This window comes from Anolis carolinensis, chromosome 5, assembly GCF_035594765.1.
Source record: "Anolis carolinensis isolate JA03-04 chromosome 5, rAnoCar3.1.pri, whole genome shotgun sequence".
Lineage (NCBI taxonomy): Eukaryota > Metazoa > Chordata > Lepidosauria > Squamata > Dactyloidae > Anolis > Anolis carolinensis.
The window spans coordinates 169,656,180-169,681,342 of record NC_085845.1 but is presented as its reverse complement, the minus strand read 5'-3'; the positions used below and the strand labels follow the sequence as shown (position 1 = coordinate 169,681,342).

Below are 25,163 nucleotides of genomic sequence, written 5' to 3'. Positions count from 1 at the left end.
TAAAAAGCAAAGTTAGTTTGCTGGTCCAAGGAAGAAATACCCTAAGAATGACCAAATGCATACAAGCACGCATGCTTTTGAAATCTACAAAACTCTCCAATGAGCTGAGTGATACCAAATGTATTGGATGGGGAAGAAAAAAAGGTATGTAAGTTATGTGGATAGGGCAGTGAGAGGCCTCATGGGAAATTGAGATTGGGCTAAGATATTGATATTACAACATCATGCATAAGTAAACAAAAAAATGGATTAAATCACTGCTTTGCTTTCCTTCTCATTACAATAACCCATAATTTAAATCTATGTAGAACGGAGTTTGATCTGGAGCCACATTCCTAGCCCTGCAATAGGAAGAAGGATTGTGGTTGCTGTCATGGCTGCTGCTATAATAACTTTGATTTGTTTTTAAAGTTCCACACCCTCCCGGCACCCCAGTCTGTCACTGGGATTTACTCCTTGGGTTGCAAATCAGCTGCCTACACAAATTAGGCAAAGATTTCCCACATCTTGCCCCACTCCCCCACATAAATTTGAATACTGTAATCAACTAGCGCAGTGTTGTGTTGTGAGTGTTGGACTGCAAATCTGGAGACCAGGGTATGTTTTCCCACTCAGCTACGGACGCCCACTGGGTGACCTTGGACAAATCGCATACTCTCAGCGCCAGGAAATCCTATAATAGATTTGCCTTCGGGTAATATAAGTTAGAAGCCATTTGAAGGCGTACAACAACAACAAACAAATAATACAGACAGTAGGGACTCTCTCTTAACATGAGCTGGTGAAGAGTTCTTTGCCCTGCTTGCAAAAGGGAACTGAAACCCTACTGGTGGAAACTTACACAGAGAAATGAGAGCAGCTGTTGCCACATTCACCTCCCTTCCCTTAGGCAAGGAAGGGGGGCGGGTGAGAGAAACTACGACAAGATTACTTCAGCCACATTGACAAGCATGTGCTGGCAGAATAATGAGAAAATAACAACAAAGGATTCTGACGGGCTGTAAAACACTCTAGGAGAGAACCAGAAATCTTGTAAGACTGAAAAATCAAATTGGGCACACTAGCTAGACTTAGGGCCTTTTCACAATACACAGTTCTGGCACTACGGGATTTGCAGTTTAGTGAGGCACCACTAAACCTTGACAGTATCGTAAATAAAGAACAAAACTCAGAAAACGGGAATTCCAGACAGGAAACACTCACGGCCAGCTAACACCTCCCAACAAAGGATTTCCCAGGCAGGAAGCAGGCAGGCTTTGAAGCTGCAAGGCCATTCAATGCTAATCAAGGTGGTCAATTGCAACATTCATATTTGCCTCAAACAGAAAAGAGTTCTTTCTCCCACCCTGGACCTTCCACAAATATATAAACCTCACTTGCCTAGTTTCCAACAAACCTCACAATCTCTGAGGATGCCTGCCATAGATGTGGGTGAAATGTCAGGAGAGAATGCTTGTGGAATATGGCCATACAGCCTGGAGAACTCACAGCAACCCTTTGACAGTTGTAAAACTAAAGCTTGATTCCATACCATTGATATATGGCAGTTAAAGTGGTGTCAAACTGCATTAATTCATCAGTGTAGATGCGCCCTATGATGCCACTTTAACAACCATGGCAACATCCTATGGAATCCTGGGGAATGCAATTCATGGAATGGCACTGTGAATGTTCATCTGGAGAGTTGTAGTGTCTTAACTACAAAGCTCAAAATTCAATTTGGTACATCCATGGAAGCTCAAGATGGAATAATGTGGTATAATTGTGCAGTGGGGACAGGGCAAATGATTCGCAAGCAATGGTTATATCAGTAGTCATAGTAGGCATCCAGCAACAAACCCACTCATTTTCAACTCCCAGTCCAGCTGTCCTACTCTCCCACACATGTCCCTCGTTGCCCCTGACTGAGCAGCTTTCTCAGGATCATCTGGGTAGCACTGTAAAGAGAATTTTAATTAAAACAAATGTACTGTTCCAGCCTCTGAGCAAGTCAGAGCACATGCTCTGAGAGATTTTGCATATCCACTCATAAACTTCCTCTTTGAGTGTAGTAACATTTGCCACAGGATATATATTTATAAAGAGTTCAGAAGCTCGACATGCCTCACTCCCATACCAGATTCCCACATCATTTGCATCCTTTTACCTTTTGTTGTGAGACATGCAGCATTTTCTCCACACAAAACACTTCTGAGCAAGAGGCATACATGAGAAACCAGCTACAATAGGAAACACTGATCTCTGTCCATGGTCCTGACTGAGTGCAATTCCAGTTGATCATTCCCAATTCTTTTCCTTCTATGCTCTGCGATTCTACTGTTTTTGAGCTGTAATATGGAATGGTTAAAAAAAAAATCCACAGAATAAGACGCAAAAGGTAATAAAAGTTCACTGACATGTGCATAGTGCCGGAAGCAACTTCCTTGTACAACTCACAAACTTTCTATTATATGCTGAGAACATCACCTTTAAACAAAACAATCTCCTAACCAGCAGTTGAAAGCATCACTGCAATGGGACTTGAGACTATGGAAAAGTAACAAAAAAGAAGACCAAATTTCACTGAGCAATCAAAAGCTGAAGTTTTAACAATTTCTCAGCAAGAACATTGCAGAATAATGGCCACTAGTTGTTGAATATGTGTGTCACATTCAGATTATGTGATGCTTCACCTAATGAGAGTATGTGCTCACAGTGAAGTTCTTGATTATGAAAATGCCACAATATTTCTGCTCCTTTTCATTTATATCCTTTGAATCTCTATGCACAGAATAAATTACATTAACAAGAGGAACACAGACGTGAGATCTTTGGTCCATCTAGTTCAGTATTTCGACCTGGAGATTTCTAGTGTTCTTTGACTGTTTTTGATCCAAGTACTCTCTAGACCTGACCATTCTTAGCCTCCAAAATCAGATGAAATAGTGTATGTTTAGGATGGAATGATGAACTGGACTGTGGTGCAGCTGGTTAGTAGCCAGTTGCAATAAATCACTACTGACTGAGAGTTCATGAGATCAAAGGCCAAGTCAGATTGAGCTCCCAATCATTTAATAACCTAGCTCACTGTTGATCTAAGCAGCTCAAAAGACAGTTGCATCTGTCGAGTATAAAATTTAGGTACCACTTTATGCGGGGAGGCTAATTTACCTAATTTATGACACCAGCAGTGTACGGAAAGGAATGAGGAAGTACTCCATCAAGGACTCGGTGCCACAAGTGGTCGATGAAGCAGCAGCTCCTCCTGTGGTCGGAATCGAGCATACCCTCATGAAGCTGGAAGCTGGAAAATGTTAAATTGCCTTTGTGTCTGTCTATATGTTGTATGTCTAATGGCATTGAATGTTTGCCATGTATATGTGCATTGTGATCTGCCCTGAATCCCCTTCAGGGTGAGAAGGGTGGAATATAAATACTGTAAATAAATAAATAAATAAATAAACCCAACCAATTGACTTGTTAGTTTTAGGGAGCAGAAATAAAAAAAACAAAGGGATTTCTGGGACACTAAGCAATATTTTTATTTCCTTAGGAACATATCTTTTCTATCCTCAAAGCTCATAAAGGAAGGGCAGCAAAATGAACCCCAAAGTATTAGTTGCCTCCTTTTGTAAGAGGTAGAACTCAGACCTTTGGACAGATGAAAAATTTTCAAAATTTGATTACAATGTGGGGAAACAGCAAACTTACTTCCACTGTTACAGTGAAACACTCCGCTGGTGCTTATGTCCAGTCACCGTCCTTGTCAAGCATGTTTATATCACGTTTGAGTGAGGGCCTGCTAAATCTCACCCTTTTAAACCTGCTGCAATGCCAACTTCTCACTGAGGAAGTTTTCTTGAGTAGTTTTGGTGGTCACCAACATCGTTGCCCCGAGTTCGGTTGCTGGCACTGGAAAGGTAGGATTGCCGTTATTGTCATCGGAAGGCAGGAAGTTTACATCCATGACGTCATTTCCTGGTACAGGAATATGGTGCACATTCCTCTTAAAGTTTTCTTCTGTGGAAGTATCTGAAGTAACAACCGAATGTAAGCATTCAGGTAGTTCAGGGCTATCATCTCCTGGGCTGCAGCCAAGGTCTTTCTGAACTTCATTTTCAATGGAGTGATCATTTCCTGGAATAGAAGCAACTTCATGAGTAATGCACAAACGTTAAGAGGGTGTAGGCTAAGAGCCTTTGAGTACAAGAGATATCTTTTGTCTTTTCTTTCTTTCTTTCTTTTTTCTTTTTTACTAACAACACATGTGAGATAAAAGCAAAGAGCCAAAAAGCTTCCCCAGGGAAAGCTCTCTCTTCGTTCAACTTCAGTAGCATTTGAAATCTTCAGCTACTCAACACTTTCAAGGTAAGGTGTGACAAGATGAAAATCATGACTTATTAAACATAAAATGGGACGAAAAGAGCAGGTTGAGGTTTATTGAGGTACCATTGACTTCTAAGTGTTCCAGGCAGTTTTTTAGAAACTGGGCTAAGATGTGAATCCTTAGCTACTCTCTTTCTCATATGTCTTCTCCAGCTATTTTACCACCAAGTGTATTTATCTGCCAGTAATAAGTAACTGAGTATTTCTTCCTTTTCTTTCCAACTGTTATTCCCCACAATGAGGCAATTTGGTGGTCTCCAGCCACATATACAACTATTCTTATTTGGACTCTATGCTGGCCATTTCTCTTTTCTATCAACTAGAGGTTCACAAATTGGCATCTAATATGGGCTGTCAGGAATGCTTTCTCCTTCAGATCTTAAGCTTCCTTCTCAGTCTTGCTTCTCTTCATCCTTCTTTGCATTTTTAACCAGATTTTTTTAAAAAAAACTAGAAATAACAATTACAAGATTAATACTGTACAGATGTAAGGATGTGTGTAACCATATATTAATATACACCAAAACCAGAGATGAATAGCAGTGCACATGTTAGGTTATGACATAACTGGCACTTACATATTATCTGGGAACATAAGAAAATAAAAAGATTAAAGATTGACCTCCCATCAGACTTTGTTATGTAACAGCTACAAAATACTGTATATGGACAAGATCAAAAGTGACCAGCTTTAAGGGATTGGGTAGCCAGCACTTCTAGCCCCCCCATACATTGAAAGATATATTCCCCACTTCCTGAAATCCAGTAGTGTTAAGCCAACTTATAAGCAAACACTTTTAAGAATATAAGACACATAGGTCAGTGGTTCTCAACCTGTGGTTCCCCAGGTGTTTTGGCCCACAACTCCCAGTCAGTTTACCAGCTGTTAGGATTTCTGGGAGTTGAAGGCCAAAACATCTGGGGACCCACAGGTTGAGAACCATTGACATAGGCAGTGTGCCTCTTGTTCTGAAGCCAATTGTTGCCTCCAGGAAGCACTTCAAGCTGATTAACTTCAAACAAGATGCATTTCCCACATGCACCTTGTTTTAATGGAGCAATACTAATTTTCAATGGACGTCCTGTCTCTACAGCATCTCAGCAAATGCCAGTGTAACGTGTTATTATTTTATTGTCAGAGAAGCCAATTCACTGGAGGCAGAAGCAGCAGGGAATCTAAGAAGCAGAGGTATTTGGTGTGTTGCCTAATTCAGGCCCAGAATCTAAGATGGAATCCTGTTGTTTCATTACAAGAGTGATTGCGTTTTTTTCAGGATCACATAGCAATGGCAAGGGAAAGCAGTTAAAGTATTCCAAATCTCTGAGCATCTTATTTCTCCAATGTCTGACTACCTTTAGGATCTCAGTGTTTATTTTCCCTGTTGCTTCCACCTATGCTGGTGGAGTTATGCAGCAACCAACAATATTCCAACCCCTGCCACTAGATGATCAACTTAATGTCAGGGGAAAACTTAACCAACGCCATAATGGATTAAAATCCATTCCCAGAAAGGTTTGCCGCACCTACCTTTGGAATTCTCCTTACCAGCTTTTCTCATCTTCTTCTTTCTTTTTTGTTTCAAGTACATTACAAAGCATAGAGCTGCTATGGTGAAGGTTAGTCCCACAAAAACAAAGGTTAAGGCTGAACAAGTCTGCTCTGTAGTAAGAGGTGCTGGTATCTGGGTTGTAATGGAGGCCACTGTGAGGATGGTTGCTGTGGAGGAAAACAAGAGGCTGATAATGGGCCATATCAACAATGACATGTGCATTCTTGTTTTGAATGACTCTTGCACTTGAGACACTTTAGATTATCTTAGCATTAGAATAGAAATATTGCTTGTTCTAGATCTAATCAGGTTAAATATCAGTGATTTCAGGTCACAAGTCATATACCGATTCAGTATCTCTCCAGATGGTTTTTCCTTGATTAGAAAAGAATGGCTATGTTGCCAAAGTAAGTGTGTTTTACTCTAGAGTAGGCCATGGTGAAAATAGATATTTCAACAGTTGCTTTCCAAATAATTCTATGATGGGTGAATTTGCCATTTTTACCATTCTAGGAATTTTGTTGGGAAGGAGGAGGAGGTGAAGGAAGAGAAGTAGATAAGTATGTAGGTGATTTTTTGTTTTACTTCAAACAGAAAACACTTTTTAAAGCAGTATGAACAGGGCTTAATATACTGTGTAATAAAACAATATACAATTCCACACTAAACATATGTCTAGAGTTCTTTTCATATTTCCCCTTGAATCATGCCAAGGGGAAAGAATTATAAAAGGCATTAAAACCCTGGGTTCACCAGCTGTTGACCAGACACATTATTTGAATCTGAGGATGAAGTATTAGATTTTCTTATAAAGGGGGAAATTATAAGGTTGCTGATCTCAGCACCCGGTACTGACTTCTGCCCTTATACACTGTATGATCACGGAGCACTAATAGATACTGATTTAACAAGGGATACAAAAATCTAACAACTGATCAAAAAAGTGTGAACAATCAACAGCTGTATGGTTTTTCAATTACATTTTGAAACAGAAGAACAAAGTAAGATTCAGGGCCCTTCCACACAGCCATATAACCCAGAATATCAAGGCAATATCTGCTTTGAACTGGAATATCTGAGTCCACACTGTCATATATCCCAGTTCAAAGCAGATAATGTGGGATTTTATTCAGCTGTGTGGAAGGGGCCTCAAATAAGCAACCAAAAAGGATTTGGACCACCAATGCACTTGTGGTTCCAAACAATCACATGCATTACTACTTTAAAGGAAAATTTGGTGCCAGAGGCAAAAATAGCCAAAATAGCCCAAAAAAGGCAGTTCAACATGTTTCAGCAAGCTTTTTATCTAAAATAAGCATTAAGCACATGTGAAATGAAACAATTAAGTCAGATAAGGCTTGTACAAGGAAACAAAACATTTGAAACCTTGCAGAGACTGCTTGAAGGCTTCCTCCAAAATATATCAAGGAATGACCTTTTATTTTGTTAATTTCCACTTATCATTTTCCTTTGGGTGTCCAGATCAATGATTTGTTAACATGCTGGCATAGCTGGTGAGGCAGACTTATTTCCTCACCCATTTTGCTGTTCATACTTGTTCAGTAAGAGGCTGTAGACAGGTATGGCCAGCCCTCCTTATCCACTGATATTATTATTATTAATTTACTTAATCCCACTCGGACCGGATTAAAGTTTATGTATAAGGTCTTGTGGACGAATGGCTCAAGTATTTTATAATGTATGGTTTTAAATCTATTTCTTGTATTTTGTTAAATTACTGAATTGTTTTAATTGCTTATGTTTTATCTTTTTGTATTGTATATTGGCATTGAATTTTGCCAGATTGTGAGCCGCCCTGAGTCCCCTCAGGTGAGAAGGGCAGAATAGAAATGATTGAAATAAATAAATAAATAAATGTATCCCACTTTTCTCCCACAAACAGGACTCAAAGCGGCAAAGAAAGTAGAAAACAACTACATAATACAGAAAACCATCATCCCACAATCCGACATATAAACAATAAATCAACACATTGCATAAGACATAAAATACATAAAATATAAACAAGCATAAAGTAATCACATATATCATTATCATTAAAATCTCTCTACACCACAGGCCACTGAGTTCCAAAGCCATGGGACCACCATTGAAAAGGCCTCTCTCTCGTTCCCAGTAACCATTCCCAGTAACGGTGGTGGGACTGAAAGGAGGGCCTCTCCTGATGATCTCAAGGCTCAAATGGGCTGATATGAGGAAACGATTCTACATTCATGGCTTGAAAATATTGAAAAGAAAATCCCCCAAAACAAAGCTTGATTATGAAATTTCATTTAAGAGACACAATTTTACTATGTCAATGTATACAATGGGTATTGAGCATCCACAGATTTTTGTTTTGCAGAGCAGGTTCCTGCAACCAAACCCCAGCAGATACCTAAAGGCCTATTGAATAGGGACCAGATCCCTCTGGCCTTGGAAGCTGAGTGGGGTTAGTATTTGGATAGCATTTGGTATTGTGAACAAGTACCAGGTGCTATAGCATATAATTAATAGGAAGAAACTTGCAAAACCATCTCAGAGTCTTCCTTCCCTCAGAAAACACTATGAAAAATTCATAGGGTCTCCATGAGTTGACAGGCAACTTGAAGGCACACACACATACATGGCTACAGTCAGATTGACAAGAGTAGAATTTCACCATCTCCCAACTCAATTTATTGCACTATTTACTGCAGAGATGCTGTTGACCTGACCCTGAAAGCATTTCTCCACTCCTCTTCCCAATCCTCCCAATGTCGATATAGTTATTAAAAGAAAAACCTTCCAGCTAGTCAGTAGATGAGGAAAAAAGTAGGAGGTTGGGGAGGCAAGAAAATGTTTTGTTGAAAGGAGATTCGCTGTCAGAAGATTACGGTAGTTAACTGAGATATGCCTGTCATTAAATGTCTATTTTAAAAGATGCAGGTAAGTAAGAAACAATTAGAGAATCGTAAGAATACCAACCATTGTTAGGCTGATCTAAATTACTGATAATTAAATCATCAGTTTAAACCAAATCTAAATCAAATTTCCCAGTAATGCTTCATTGCACATCTCATAAACTATTTTGAAAAGCTGACATGTAGTGAGGGGGTCTCCAAGAACCCAAGTCTTTAAGGTCAAATCATAGACCTGCAGAGAGCTGTTGCAATTGAATGTGAGGCTGGCCGAACAAACCATTAGTTCAATGTTCAAAGAATGGACTTGATTGTCTTTTTAATGTGCTGCTTTGGTTCTTCATTTCTTTTTAAAAGCTGCAGGCAAGGCGGCAGTTGCATTCTGCACAATGTGCCCTGAAACCAGTGCTGGGACTGCCATTTCTTTCTTTGTATACTATCCTTGGAAATGAAAATGATTATGTTTCCCTTGCCAGGGGCTTTTACAGTTTCATTTCTCATTGCACAGTTTTTATTTGGTATCCTTTTAATTGTGTTTTAGACGTATTTTAAAACTGTTTTTAAACTATATATTTTTATAACCCTTTTAAAAATCTGAATGATTATTTTAAATTTTGGAAGTTGCCTTGGATCCCTTGACAGGAGAAGGAAAGGATATAAATAGGAAAAAAATAATTAATGAATAATCCAGGTGCTGTCTTACCTCTAATATTTGCTTGCGGTAATTGAAGAGAAATTGATTTTATAACAGGATCTGCGTAATCTTGGTAAGAAATTAATTGAAATTAAAATGAGTAAATTAATTTAATTGATTTGAGTGTTCTGCATGTGAAGCACAGCTTTGCAAAAAGGTCATTTTGGAGTTGTTTGGTTAGAAAATCATTTTTTATTTTCCATGAAATGCATTATTTTTTAAATTAAAAAATCCATATATGCCTTTATGGCCCCTTCTACACTGCCATATAAAATCCAGATTATCTGCTTTGAACTGGATTGTATGTCAGTGTAGACTCATATAATCCAGTTCAAAACAGATAATGTGGACTATCTGCTTTGATAATCTGGATTATATGGCAGTCTAGAAGGGGTCTAAATTAGCATAAGCAAAACTCATGTACTTTTAAATATCTAGCAATGCTCCTACTACTAAACTATGTTGTCAACTATTCTACTATATAGTATAGAGAACAGAAGATTGAAATGTGATGTGATAAATAGTTGATAGGGACCGATGTACACTTCCCTATATCCTAGGATCTGATCCCAGATTGTCTTCTTATCCCAGATTATCTGACAGTGTAGGTACATATAATCCAGTTCAAAGCAGATAATCTGGGATCAGATCCTGGGATATATGGCAGTGTAGATCCAGCCAGGGTTGTCATGTAAAAGATGGAGGGAGCTTGTTTTTTTGCTGCCCTAGAAAACACAACATGATGCTGTGGATTCCAATTACATGGAAAGAGATTTCATCTAAGATAGTGGTTCACAATCTTTTTTTTTTTTATCAAGGTCCATGTGACCAGGGACCACTCTCCAACATTAATATCAAGTGGGCAACAAATCAATTTTTTGTCAACTTTAGATTCGGTTTGGTTATTTGGGGTGCTGATTCAGAAAACTCAGCTCTAGTTTCTGATACAGAACATATGCCATCCAGTTGTCACCATCTGCTCGCCCACAGAAAAACATGTTTGAAAATCTAGAACTGATGTGGCCTATCCAATGCAATTTTATGAATCAGTGCCCCAGGAACAGACCTAAAGTAAGTAAAGTAAGTAAGTAAAACAAAGACACCAAGAAAAAAAATGTTTTGGTTAGGCTGTATTATTATCCGTAGTAGTAATGGTGAGGCCGTGGACCATATTTTATGTCTTGCGGACCAATGGTGGTCCACAGACCACAGGTTGAGAACTACTGATCTAAGCAATAGGAAAAACTAATTGGCAAGGGAACAAATTGCCTCCAAAGAGTTGTGGATTTTCCTTGTTTCAGAAGACATTGGATAACCTTTCTTCAGGAGTGTTTTGTCTGTGCATTCCTGTGCTAGATGACTCTTGTGTTGCCTTTCCATCTCTAATATTCAGTTTTTTTCATTCTGATAACCATGTCCTGCCTTGTTTTTGTTGCACAGTATAATTTTTGCATTTTTCCTTTTTATTTAAACCCTTGAAGAAGTGTCTTTAAATAGATTCCCACATAGCAACTTTGTTATGATGAGCTGGGCTGACAACTATGAGGTCAAACATTAGAACAAAAATTCTATAGGTTTCAATTGTGCCTACTTTCCTTTTTCCCATTTTGTTCTTTTCTGTTGTGCCATATGTTAGTGTTACTCTGTCTTAATGAAAACAATGAAGCAAAGCACCACGCAAAAATAAATATTGTACACCCAACCTAACAGACTGAAGCAAGTGCTGATGGTTACTAGTTGAGCTATAATAATTTATTTTCATAAGATCTGTCTTTGGCAGCTGGACTAAATATTCATATTGGAGAAATAACCACATTGATTCTTTAACACTGAAATGTTTAACACAGAAAACTCTTTTAATTTAGTATATTTCACAGACTGCACTGATCCAGATTAGAAATTAACTATAGGGCTCATGTATTTTTTATTTTCAAAAATTCTATTCAACTTAAAATATATATGCTTATAGGCTGAAGGAAACATGCAAACCTAAAAACATAAGTATTTCAGAATATTTCTATATACAGTAGAGTCTCATTTATCCAACACTCACTTATCCAACGTTCTGGATTATCCAACGCTTTTTTGTAGTTTTCAATACATCGTGATATTTTGGAGCTAAATTCGTAAACACAGTAATTACTACATAGCATTACTGCGTATTGAACTACTTTTTCTGTCAAATTTGTTTTATAACATGATGTTTTGGTGCTTAATTTGTAAAATCAAATTGATGTTTAATAGGCTTTTCCTTAATCCCTCCTTATTATCCAACATATTCGCTTATCCAACATTCTGCCGGCCTGTTTGTTAGATAAGTGAGACTCTATACACATAATGAAGGTGAAAATATGTATTTGTATATGTGGCTGGGGTACACAGACAAGCTCCTGCCTCCACAAACAGCTATAGCTCCCACTACTCAGGACACGCCAATGGCCATCCCTCCAATGGCATTGGAGGTTATAGAGAGCGTTGTGAACATATACAAGAGCCCTGCCAGTGTCCTCCACAAACACCATACTGCCCACCACCCAAGTGAAGACTTTCATACAGAGACAATTTCAGCCTAGATTTTCTGTTTTTCCTCCACCACAGACATCCCAGTGTTTCTTACTCTCTCCATTGATGTGGAATTTGCATGACCCCGCCCACTGTCTCTCCCTTAAGCCTTTCCTATTCTTTTCTATGGCACACAGCAAACAGAAGAATTGATCAGCAACTGAACATACTAGAGAGGTTTAGGAAAAATTCACCATAATTTATAGGAGTTGTAGGATGTATAGTTCATCTGCAATCAATGCGCACTCTGAACTCCAGCAAAGATGGAATTGGACCAAACTTGGCACACAGAGCCCCCATGACCAGCAAAAAGTACTGGAGGTCTTTGGGGGAAATTCACCTTGATTTGGGGGAGTTGTAGTACACCTACATCCAGAGAGCACTGTGAACCCAAACACCGATGGATCTGGACCCAACTTGGTACACATATCTGATATGCTCAAATGTGATTACTGGAGGAGTTTGTGGGGAACTGACCTTCCTTTCTGGGAGTTGTAGTTCACCCACAACCAGAGAAACTGTGACCTCCACTGATGATGGACCTGGCACACAGAACCCCCATGACTAACTCAACCTACTGGTGGGGATTTAGGGGACTGACCATAGTGGGAGTTGTAGTTTTCTCTACAGTCAGAGAGCACACTGAACCCCACCAATGATGCAAATTTGCCCAATATAACAAACTTTAAGTACCGATAGAGTTTTTCGGGGTTAACCTGGCATGATGTGAGTTGCCCACAACCTTATGCATTTTGTACAATTTAAAAACTGACTTTTTCAAATAACCCGGACAACGCCGGGTACCCAAGCTGATATACAATAAAAACCCAAATACACAAAGTCCCCAAGTTACCAACATCCACCCATCGGAAGGGAAATCCACTCCTGGAAGAGTTGTCATGGGGAAAACGTATCTCCACTGAAGCTTTCTCACTAATCCTTGTTTCCATAAAAAGCCATTTTTTTCAAAATCAAATAGTCATAGGGACAGAAAGTGAGTTGAAATCTTCTGAATAGGGGCACAGACAGCAAAACAAACACCATGGGGGTCTTAACCCTTCCCTATGATATCTAAAACTTAAAATAGATATATTTAGCTGGAGTTGCAATTTAAAAATGTACCTGTTCTGACTTACATACAAATTCAAGTTAAGAACAAATCTATAAAACCTGTTTTGTTCATAACAAAAGCCTGCATCCCAAAAGCATTAAATCCTATCAGATCCTGGAAGCTAAGCGGGGTCAGCCTAGGTTAGTACTTGGATGTGAGAAACCATAGGCTAAATTTCAGAGAAAAGAACTGGCAAAATGACTCCAGACATTCATGAGATTGCCATAAGTTGACAGGCAACTTGACGGCACATAAGCTCATGATCTTCATGCCATGAAGAATAATAATAAAAAAATTCTCCAGAAACTAACAGTCATCAAGAGAAGTTCTCTAAACAAGGTAAATACAAAAGGTTACATAAGCACTTTTGCCGCTTATTAAATAGTCATGTCTGAATCTGCTGCTGAGGACAATAAAGTATTGGAACCTGGAAGATCTGTCTGGGTAGGTTGTTTCTCAAGTTGCATGCTTCTAGAGCAGTTTCTCGAACTGTGCTCCTCTAGATGTTTTGGACCTCCCCTCCCACAGTTCATAACAACTGGTAAGGTAGCTGGAATTTGTAGGAGCTGAAGCCCAAAAAACCGGTAGGAGCACACAGTTTGAGAAGCATTGTTCTAGAGTAAACCTGAAATGATTGAGGTCCAAGAAAAAAACTATTGTTGCAGGCAACCCTAGCCAGTACAGTTCCTTGGGGATCTGCTGGGGCTTGATTCCAGGGAACCTTGTGGATACCGAAAACATGGGCACCCAAATCCCATGGTGGAATAAAATGATCTTGCTTATATAAAATGGCAAAATCAAGTTTTGCTTTTTTTTGGAATCATTCTTTTTTGCAATATTTTCAAGCCACGGATGGTATAATCCTTAGATAGATACGGAGGGACCTGAGCAATAATGCAGTTTGACACTACTTTAACTCCCATGGCTCCGTGCTATGGAATCATGGGAATTGCAGTTTTACAAGACTTTTTGCCTTTTTTTCTCCAAACTATACTTTCCATGATTAATTAATTTCCATGGCTCAATAGTGTGGACTATTGAGCCATGGAAATTAATGCTTGAGCTCCATTTCTTGTGATATCATGCTGTGCTATGTCAGTAGTTCCAAGAATGAACTGCGGTGAGAACATTACTTGATCAACCCCCTACCTACCATATTCATCTGGGGCTTTTGGCCTGCAATACTGTTTCATGTCATCCTCTGCTTCCATAAAAACTGCTTTATGGTGAAATCAAATAATTAGTCCAACTAGCCCAGTTCTATGTATCTCAGTCCCCTTCTACACTGCAATATAATCAAGATTATCAAAGCAGGAAATCCACATTAACTGCTTTGAACTGGATTATATGAGTCTACACTGCAATATAATCCAGTTCTGAGCAGATAATCTGGATTTTATATAGCAGTGTAGAAGGGGCCTCAGAAGTGGGCAAAATGTGTCCATAGACTTGCAGGCAGCTCCCTAAAACTGTTTCTGTAAGCCATGTCTGCTCCTGAAAACCTTCTTTCAGGCAGGAAGCAGGAAATCTCCAGGAGCAAAGAAAGGACTGTAGCATTCCAATCTTCATATCCTTTTAATATGAACTTCCAACCACTTCTTTTTTGTTTTTTGGGCAGCCTATGTGGCCAATGGAGGATCCGTGGGCAGAAAATTATCCATGGATCTAAGACTTGAAATATTTTTAAACTCATAATCCCGCAAAGCAAACCTCAACATTGCCATTTTATACACAGGACACCATTGTACATATGGAATTTGAGCATCCATGAACTTTGGTATCCATGATGAAGGGGGAAGTCCTGGAACCAAACACCTTTCCTTCAACATGGGATCCAAAGTAGCTTACTGAAAGAGAAGGCAAAGTTAAAAAGCTGTTGATAAAAACTTTAAAACTTAACTAAACAAACTACCATATTAAAACACCATTAATTTTAAAGCATCATTTAAGACCTTAATAAAGATAAATGTACTTCTTTCCCAGAAAAAGACCCTTCTGCACAAGGAATGAATGGTCAAATCCTGTTTAAATAAAATGTTTTTTATCTGTCAGCAAAAGGAAAACAGAGAAGGGGACAACCTAGAGTGCTCTCTATCCCATGTCCTCACCAATTGGGCCTGTGATGGTTGCGGGACTGGAAGAAAGCTCTTCTAATTCTGTTCTACAAGGCATGGGCAAACTTCGGCCCTCAAGATGTTTGGACTTCCAACTGCCACAATTCCTAACAGTTGATAAGCTAGGTTTACTGGGAAATAGCTGTGAAGTGCCATGCACACTTGAGCACCTTGAGTTATAGTGTATTCATCTTAACTTTTGAGCTGACAGCAGTGGAACCTAATCACAGTAGAATCAGATAATCTCCTTTATTTTACACAGTAAGTGTAAGAATCCCAAGCTTTGCATATATATTTGCCATAGTCCACACATGAGAAAAGTGCACTAAATATTCACAGCAGAATAGGTTTCTGCATATTTTACTGGGGAATACCCATGGATGGGAGATACATCCTCGTTTGCTCTACTTCCTTAGCTTGAGTATTTTGCAATGGAAATCTTTCTTATTTACCCCTTTCATCTGAATCCTTGTTTTACAAATAGGAAACTGAAAGGGAAGAGATTGTCCAAGCAATGAAGTCAATCCCATAAGAGGAGCATCGTCGGCCACCGGCACACTTACTTTGGTAAAAGTGTTCCTCCCTCTTACTCTTTTCCTGCTTCCTTTCATGAGTCTCAGCCAATTGTTCACATCTCTTCCTACTACTACAGGATCTAGTTCTAACTTTTCCTATGCCTCGAGGATCCCAGTTCCCTCTCCTTTTTCCCATCAGCCATGAAAATTGTTTTTCTCACTTACTTGTCTCCTTCTCGGTGCCTCCTCTCTGCATCACTTTGCAGCTGATACATTTTTCAATCAGGCGGTCGTAGCACAGGCTGTGGTGATGGCAGGTGGTGTTGGGACTGAAGTGGCTGCTTCTGTTCTTCCTCATGGCTGAGAGCCTTGTTTTCTTTGAAAGAAAAACAGTTTAGGAAGATGAAATAAAGAGCTAACGATACAAATGTTGCCCAAAGGAGAAATCTCTGAACCACTGAACCTTAAGACCTCAGCAGATTCAACACTACCCTCTTGAGGTCTCATTTCCTCCCAGAGGCCCCAAAGGGTGGCAAGAGCAGATTTGCATGAGCAACCCCTCCTCATCCTGAGCCTCCCTGAACATCCCCACATTTCTTGCTTTTGCAGCAAAATCCATGTGAATGTGATGCAGCACAATATCGTCTGTTTCTTGTGACTTGCAGAGTCTTTGACATAGAGCCCTGCTGTGAGAAGCATCCCAAGACTGGGAATGTTCTTGAACACTGCAGACTGATTCAACCAGAAAAAGCAACAATAGCAGAACACTTGATAAACAAAGCTGGGCACAGAATATTATTTGAGAACACAGAAATTCTGGACCACTACAACAACCACTATGTCAAACTACACAGTGGTGCCTTTGAAATCTACAAGCACATGGACAATTTCAACAGAAAGGAAGAAACCATGAAAATGAACAAAATTTGGTTACCGTATTGAAAAACACTAGAACCAAGACAGTAAATAAAGAACAAAGGATATCTCTAGGCAGCAAACAATTCAAAGGGGACAAAGGCCGGGCTACTGCCATGCAGATGCCCTATATTTATTGTGTCAGAAGCAAATCAAGGGTACAGTTGTAAGGTATTTGAAAAGACAAAGTTAAAAACTTGGCATTATACTAAATGTCCTTTGACCAGTAGCTGGCCACTTGGAGTGCCTCTGGTGTTGCTATAAGAAGGTCCTCCATTGTACATGTGGCAGGGCTCAGACTGTATTATAATAAGTGGTCAGTGGTTTGCTCTTCTCCACACTTGTAGATGTTCAGCTCAAACACTAATGGGTGGCTCCCACTCAACACATAAAAATCTAGCTTGCTAATTGCACTCTTTACATTTGCTTAACTGACTGTGGTTCTTGCCTCTCATGCTGCACATTTCACAGGTATATATCTTTATTAATGACTTAGATGGAGGATTAGAAGACACGGCCATCAAATTTGCAGATGACACCAAATTGGGAGGGATACCAAATACTCCAGAAGACAGAAGCAGAATTCAAAACAATCTCAACAGATTAGCGAGATGGGCCAAAATTAACAAAATAAGGTTCAACATGGACAAATGCAAGATACTCCATTTAGGCAAAATAAAAAAAATGAAATTTTAAGTTACAGAATGCGGAATGCATGGCAAGACAACAGTACGTGTGAAAAGGTTCTTGGAGTCCTCGTGGAAAACAAGTTAAACATGAGCCAACAATGTGATGCGGCTGCTAAAAAAGCCAATGGGATTTTGGCCTGCATAAATAGGAGTCTAGTGTCTAGATCCAGGGTAATCATGCTATCCCTCTATTCTGCCTTGGCCAGACCACACCTGGAATACTGTGTCCAATTCTGGGCACCGCAATTTAAGGGAGATGTTGACAAGCTGGAATGTGTCCAGAGGAGAGCGACTAAAATGATCAAGGGTCTGGAGAACAAGCCCTATGAGGAGCTGCTTAAAGAACTGGGTATGTTTAGCCTGCAGAAGAGAAGGCTGAGAGAAGACATGATAGCCATGTATAAATATGTGAGGGGAAGTCATAGGGAGGAGAGAGCAGGCTCATTTTCTGCAGCCCTGGAAACTAGAATGGGGAACAATGGCTTTAAACTACAGGAAAGGAGATTCCACCTGAACATTAAGAAGAACTTTGTTGGGTTATCTAGCAGCCATGCATGCATTTTCAATGTGGGATGGTTTATGTAGTTAGTTAGTTTGTTGCTTAGTAACCTGAGCCAAAGCTGCATTCCAAAGTTGATGGCACCAATTTAGGGGTTTTGCATGTGAAGTGGGAAAGGGGAGTATCCTTTCTGGGGACATACAGGAAGTCACGTACACTTTTAGAATTTGGGGTATATAAGGGGAGACTTTTCTTTGTTCTCTCACTCTTGATCCTGCCATGCTGTTTGCTGTTGCTCTCTCTCACATACGGAACTTCTAACTTCCACAATGCTAAGAGATATGTAGTATCCTGATGGAGGTAGGCCCTGCATGATCCTGGCCTACTATATTTTGTATCCTGAACTATATTCTTTGGAAATAAGATGTTTTACCTGTATGACCATCATCATACAAGATTGTGAGTAAACATACTTTTACTATTTTACTTTTGGTGTCTCTGATGTTTATTTTATGCTCATGGCTCTTTAAAGGGAAAGGGAGGCTGGCTATTTTGTTTTTCTTACCTCTGCTCACATAAATCCCTAGTCTTCTGTGTTTTTTGCTACTCTGCACCAATATCTAACCATATTGGTATCATAATCCTAATAGGTTATGATCATATTTTCTAATATCCCTGGAGACTAGAATGTGGAACAATGGCTTTAGACTACAGGAAAGGATATTCCACCTGAACATTAAGAAGAACTTCCTAACTGTGAGAGCTGTTCAGCAGTGGAACTCTCTGCCCCGGACTGCTGGTGGAAGCTCCTTCTTTGAAGGCTTTTAAACAGAGGCTGGGTGGCCATCTTTTGGGAGTGCGTTGAATGCTATTTTCCTGCTTTTTGGCAGGGGGTTGGACTGGATGGCCCATGAGGTCTCTTCCAACTCTATGACTCTATATACTCCACTTGCTTGACTACCATCAGATTTTCTGAATATGCCAGCCACAGATGCAGGCAAAACATCAGGAGAACTGGCCGCTAGACATGGCCATACAGCCAGAAACCACAGAACATCCCAGTGATTCCAGCTATGAAAGACTTCAACAATACATTCTTAAATTTTAATTTCCAAATGTTGGCCATGGTGGCTAAAGGATTTTTCTAACTGGTCTTGAAAAGAAAGTAAAACCAATTGGTGGCCAGATGCATCAGCAGTGTTCTGATGCAATTAATTTGCTGAGATGTTGACTTCTATGTTAGTGGGTTAGTGATCTGTGTCTGGACTTTCCAGGAGTTCTCCAGTGTACTGGACTCTTTCCCTTAAACTGGAGCTAATATTAACTGCAGTTGAGACATCAGATGCTGGAGGAAGAGGTTGGTAGATGGATTCTGGGAGTCTTCCAAAGTTTGACACTAGCTATTTTTAAGAGCCCATTCCTAACTATGGGCTATGAATCTGGCTTATTATTGGGGTGGAAAAGCTTCAGACAAACCTGTTAAAATGAGTCCCAGTTTAGATTTTACATGTAATTCTAAACTGCTATGCAGAAGGAAGGGCGGAGTGTGCAAATTCAAGGCCCACTGCAATTTGTTGTTGTTGCTTATTCGCTCAGTCGATTCTGACTCTTAATGACCTCATGGACCAGCTCACACCAAAGCTCCCTGTCTGTCTTCACCACCCCCAAATCCTTCAAGGTCAAGCCAGTCACTTCAAGGATGCCATCCATCCATCTTGCAATTTGTTACTGTGCCAATAAATCATGGTTTATCTTGCTCCAAACTGGCTTTTACCTAGATACATTGGCATCATTCAAATTAAAATGTATCACAAGTTGTACTTACTTGATTCTGTTCTGACTTTGAAAATCTTGGTAACTGAGTTTTCGGTAGCAGAAAGAGGGAGGCAGTTAGATCAGCTTACATAAAATTCACAGAGACAGGTTTCACTTTAGATTGTTTATTTTACTGCACTGATGAAATATTTCATCTTCTTAATTGTTTTAAAACCATGTTACTATATGCAAATATAATCCATTCATCTTTTTAAACAGGGTAATTAATCAACTAAAGGTTTTTAATCAGGTGACATTCTTAATCAGCCACTTCTGTTGATTATGAGTAAGTTTTTTGGTAAGACATTTAATCAGTCAAAAAAATTGACTGATCCGTTGAATGTTATAGCCTTTGACTAAGATGAATGAAATGATATATTTGTTAGATCAAACAACATTAGACAAATTGGATTTGCATAATTAATTTTTCTCACCGTGAGCTTGTTGGATTAGATTTTATTGACCACTGGGGATTCATTGTCTGCAATTATGTTGGAGGCCATGACTACTGCTTGAATCTGGTCAAGTAGAATCATATATTCTGGATACTCAATTGTTGTGGACAAGTAATTTGGGGACCATCGGCTCGGATCAGATCATTTGTCCTTCTGATTAAGAGTTTCCCTCCTTTCCTGCCAAAGCTGGCAAGACAGAATGTCTGACATGCTGTCTTCGAAAACATCTTGCTTGTGAATCATACCTTGGTGCTTCTTTTCTGATGCCCTTCCTCCCTTCCTCATTGCTGTCCCTCAGACATTGCCTTTCTCATACTACCATAATCATGAGTCTGTTAAACTAAACGCTTCTGGGTACAAATAAGACCAGACACTCAAGAATGCAGACATCGGATCTCATCATCCCAGTTCACATTGGCTAAATGCCTTCAGGAAGCCCATGGGATTTCTGCCCTTTCTGGCTCTGTCTTTTCTGGGACTGCCTGGTCCATTGGATATCACATTGGCAAAATACATTTGGGGGACAAGGGTTCAAATCTCAGTTGAGTCAGTGATAATATTTTCTTTTTCACTTCTTTGATCCACAGAAGGAGGAGGAGGAGAAGCAGCAGCTGCAGGAAGAAAAGCTATAATGATTTAAACTGAGGTGCAGGAAATGTGACCTTACAGACATTGTTGGACTACAACTGTCTCCAGACCTAGCCAGCATGGCTAATGGTGAAAGATCGTGAAGTTTTAGTTTGACCACATCTGTAGGACTATATGATCTCCTTCTAATAGGAGAAGATTATGTTATCATGACATATAGAAATAAAAGTAGATTGTTATAGTTGTAGGAGAAAGCGAATATAAGGAATTTCCATGCCCGTTCTCTTAAACATTCAGATCTTTTATTTTTAAATTATAAATTAGAACTCCCTTCCAAACTTCTGACAGCTGAGATACACTACTATTTTCTTTAAACTAAAATAGGAAGCATTTGAGTTAGTGTGTAATAAATAAGACTGTCCCCAAGTTAAAGATTTATCTTCTAGCTGGTACATTCCTTTGCTTCATTGATTAATTCCACAAAATGTTGCATATGCATGAAAACAACAAAGATGGTGTATACTCCTTTTGTTTTTCAGATGGTGCATTTATATGTCTTACATAATACGCAAATCTGCTAGTGCAATCTTAAAAGGGCATTGCTGTTAGCAGCCATCATAGAACTGCCTGGAGGGGAATCTCACCTGTCAACTTCCAGGTCTTCGAAATAAAAAATATACATTCTGTTGGGCTTCAGCCTCAATTGCTATCACCAGCTTCATGATGTATACTGGGACTGAAGAGAAGCCTTGCAATGGCCAGTTTTTGGGTTGAAAGAATGCCCAATATAGGTCTCATTTAAAGATTAAAAAAGAAACAACAATAAGAAGCGACTGTGAAGTTGCCCATCAGAAGTTACTATGTCTTAGCAGGCATGCAGGTCACAGGCTTCTTCTTCAGTTGAGACTCTGGGAATAGTTACTTTTAGGATTGCAATTTTTGGGATCCCTCAGCCAGCATGGGCACAACTAAAATGCACCAAATCTCATTCAGAGTTTAGAAAATTTCTATTTTAGGGCTATGATTGCAAGGATCCCAGAATCAGCGAGGCCAACGAGTGGCCATCATCAGCATAGGCTATCACTCGTGACTGAGTATGATTGTATTTCATGGGTAGAGTCTTGGCGGTGGGTCTATAAGTGACTGTAGAGACCTATTCTGAATCTGCATGGTCCATCGCAGTGGGGACATACATTTCAAGATGGAAGGCAGTCTCGACAAGTGGATGATACAAACTAGGGGAGTCTGAGAATCTTAGTTTTAAAAAAATAAGTGTTGCTCAGCTGTGGGTAAACCCAACAGCAGAAGAAATATGCAGGTGCTAGTTTTATTTTATTGATTGATACAACAAGATCTGAAACACGACAGTGGAGGAAACCTAACCCCATCAGATAGCTGGACTGGGGGCGGGGATTGGGGGGGCAGTGGAGAAGTGAGCCAGTCATTGCTCTAGGAGGGAGGTAGTCCCTTGTCTTCTCCCTCAAAGAAGTGCAAGGTGCCTTCCCAAATCATCTTCCTCCTTGGCCATTATAACCAGGTGCCCCTGTATCTAATTAGTCCTAAAGGAAATTTGCACCATTCCCATATGTAAGTCCTGAATGGTTAGCTTTGTGAATTGCTCACCATCACTTTCGTGCTTCAAGGTACCCAGTTTGGCTCACCTGCCAATTTTCCTTGTAATCGTACCAGAGTTTATGAAAGTTACTGTTTTGAGACTACTAGAATTCTCCAGCCAGCCTTCAGCTTGGTTGGCACAATGTTCTGTTTTAATGATAGATGTTGTTCTTTCTGACTAGGCATCACTGAGCATACATTATGCATCTTTTATGCAAGTCTTTGCTCTCTCTTGTCCTCTTTGTTGGTGATCTGTTTCCCGTTGTTTTGTGTTACATGAGTATCTATCCTAAAATGTTGTCAGCTACCAGACCTAAGCAGCTCTAGTTGGCTCTGAAGAGAAAGTAGTTTTTGGGAGAGCTGCAACTTGTTTAAACAGAGAGTTAAACATATGGAGAAAAGTCTGAAAATTAGTTGCATTGGTTGAGTGGTTCAATCTCTTCCATTTTTAGTTTGGTTTCATGGAATATGTCAGTTGCACAGTGTTTGTTTCTACCATTCATCTTTCTGTATCTCAGTTCAATGTTTTTCTTCCCGTCTCTACTTGGGATGAATTATTTCATGACTCAGTTGCTCCATGTGTGATTATTGGTCAAATTATGCTAATGTACCCAAACCTTTCAGACTGAATTATATGAATTCACCTCTACAGGACTTGTGTAGCCAAGCAACATCAAAGTGTGGTCAATATGGCAAAAGTTACTAACATGGAAGAGCACACAAGCAACAGTTTGCTTTTGTCTGCATCCACACCAAAAGGCAATATTATGATTTTTCTGATTTTCTACTGATTTTAATGTAAGGTGTATATTGTGTTTATATGTTTATGTTTATTATGGCGTTGAATTATTGCCAATCTAGAAGTTGCTGTGAGTCTCCTTTGGGGTGAGATAGAGCCAGGTAAAAATACAGTAAAGTGAATAAAATATTCTGTCCACTCTTCTCCTCCCCTCCCTCCACGTTGATTCAAATGAGTACAACACTACTTTGTACACTGGATTGAGGTACACTGAGGAGAAACTGGAACATTTTAAAAGCATCCACAAAAAGTGGGATGGAAGGATATTAACTGAGACCTTTCCTGCCAGATTTGGGACACTTGAATGCTATGCAGAAGGGCCCTGATAAACTGCTCTAACTGTAGAGTTGGTGGCAAACAATGGTTTGAAGCTGACCCCTGACTTTAAAATGCAAACAGTGACAGATCATATGTTATGTGACATTGGGAAGAACTCTGCAATTCTGAGTTTCCAACTTTGTCATAGATGTGCTATGAGAAATAGACCGTCCTCTTACAAGTACCCCCAAAACACTGACCCCTTAAGCACCAAATACTATCAGTATGCCAACACTAAGCCTGCAGAATGTATGACTGATGTTTTCCATCAGTCTATGTGAAGAATAGATTCTTGAAATAGGGTATCCATTTGACACATCAGCAATATATTTTAGGCATCACTGTGGACAGAAATTTTGCATAATATAATTGTTTGCTCTGAGCAAGCAGTGCCAGGCTTGTGTTTTTGTCTATCAGCCTCCTTCAAATAAATGTTCTCTCAATGTGCTGGACTGCAATTCCCATTGCTGCTGGCCATTAGGGGAATGATGGGAATTGTAGCTTGAATTAACCCATCAAGAAAGCACCGGTTGACAATCCTGGCGTGTGATGTCTAAGGGCAGGCTAATCTGAACTGCCCAGCTGCTTGCTGCAGTAAAGAAGGACACAGTCCTGCATCTTCAAATGGTAATGATCATCCCATTTTACATAAGTGGCTTCTGTCTGGGGAGTGTTTGAAAGTAAAACAAAAGAGGGAGAAAAATCCCATTATGTAACAAACAACTATTAGCATGACTAAAACAAATTAATAGAGGCAGAGCTCTGGTGCACTCCATAAGGAAACTTAAATTTCTCACTTTCTTTATGGGGACATGGAAACCCCGGGAGCTCTGGGGTCTAGTTAGTCAAGTGAGTTTTATTAAACAAATAAAACAGCAAGAAAATGAAAGCAGCAATTAAAATGTGGTTTACTTCTGGGGCAGGAGAAATGCCTCAAAACAATTCTCTCCAGTTTTTGCTTGAATAAATGAAAACTGTATTTGCATCTCATTGTGCCTTGTTGCTAGGAACGATGCTGCTGGATCACAGAAGAGGAGGGAAGAGTTAGATCCGTAGAGACAGAGGCCCCTTCTACATTGCCATATAAAATACAAATCATCTGCTTTGAACTGAATTATATGAGTCTACACTGCCATATAATCCAGTTCAAGGCAGATAATCTGGATTTTATATGGCAGTGTAGATCTGGCCTGAAATGTTTGAAATGTGAAATCCAGAGTCTCTGCCCCCTTATAAACAAGTGTTGGGCTTGATTCTAGACCATAATCTGGATTACATGGCAGTATAGAAAGGCCCTGTGACTCCCTTTTCCTCTTCCCACTATTTTAACTGTAAGCAGACTTGTTAATGGTATTTTATCCAGATCAGTGGTTAAAAGTGTTAGGGGGAAACGGGCGAGCTCCCTCTGTCAGCTCTAGCTCCCCATGCAGGGACATGAGAGAAGCCTCCCACAAGGATGGTAAAACATCAAAAACATCCGGGCATCCCCTGGGCAACGTCCTTGCAGATGGTCAATTCTCTCACACTAGAAGCAACTTGCAGTTTCTCAAGGCACTCCTGACACGAGGAAAAAAACCCCAGATCTCCAGGATTGCCCATCTTGAAGTCATCTTATAGTTTAGGTGAAATGTATTGTGGCTAAGAGACTGAGCTGGAAAAG

The 25,163-nt window shown here is 39.7% G+C and overlaps 1 protein-coding gene across 2 annotated transcripts; it reads right to left on the bottom strand.

Moving 5' to 3' along the window:
- Positions 1-3,496: 3,496 nt before the first annotated feature.
- On the bottom strand, positions 3,497-16,352 carry LOC100552660 (tumor necrosis factor receptor superfamily member 17). Of its 2 annotated transcripts, none has more exons than XM_008110760.3 (3): positions 16,037-16,352; positions 5,912-6,082; positions 3,497-4,116 (listed from the first exon to the last, which is right to left on the bottom strand). In XM_008110760.3, the coding sequence occupies exons 1-3, from the start codon at positions 16,167-16,169 to the stop codon at positions 3,797-3,799; spliced, it is 624 nt and encodes a 207-aa protein (XP_008108967.1). In that variant the 5' UTR covers positions 16,170-16,352; the 3' UTR covers positions 3,497-3,796. The 2 variants fall into 2 exon arrangements, with proteins under 2 accessions (XP_008108967.1, XP_003221050.1); XM_003221002.4 differs by having other exon boundaries at positions 5,894-6,082; positions 16,037-16,341.
- Positions 16,353-25,163: the final 8,811 nt, after the last annotated feature.

Bases quoted from the DNA above. Each gene is read 5' to 3' on its own strand.
- LOC100552660 (XM_003221002.4), bottom strand. From the start codon at position 16,169: ATGAGGAAGAACAGAAGCAGCCACTTCAGTCCCAACACCACCTGCCAT. The intron at 6,083-16,036 runs GTAAGTGAGAAA...TTTCCTCCACAG, and splicing joins AGGCACCGAGAAGGAGACAA to CAACCATCCTCACAGTGGCC. The intron at 4,117-5,893 runs GTAGGTGCGGCA...CTTCTATTCCAG, and splicing joins TGGTAAGGAGAATTCCAAAG to GAAATGATCACTCCATTGAA.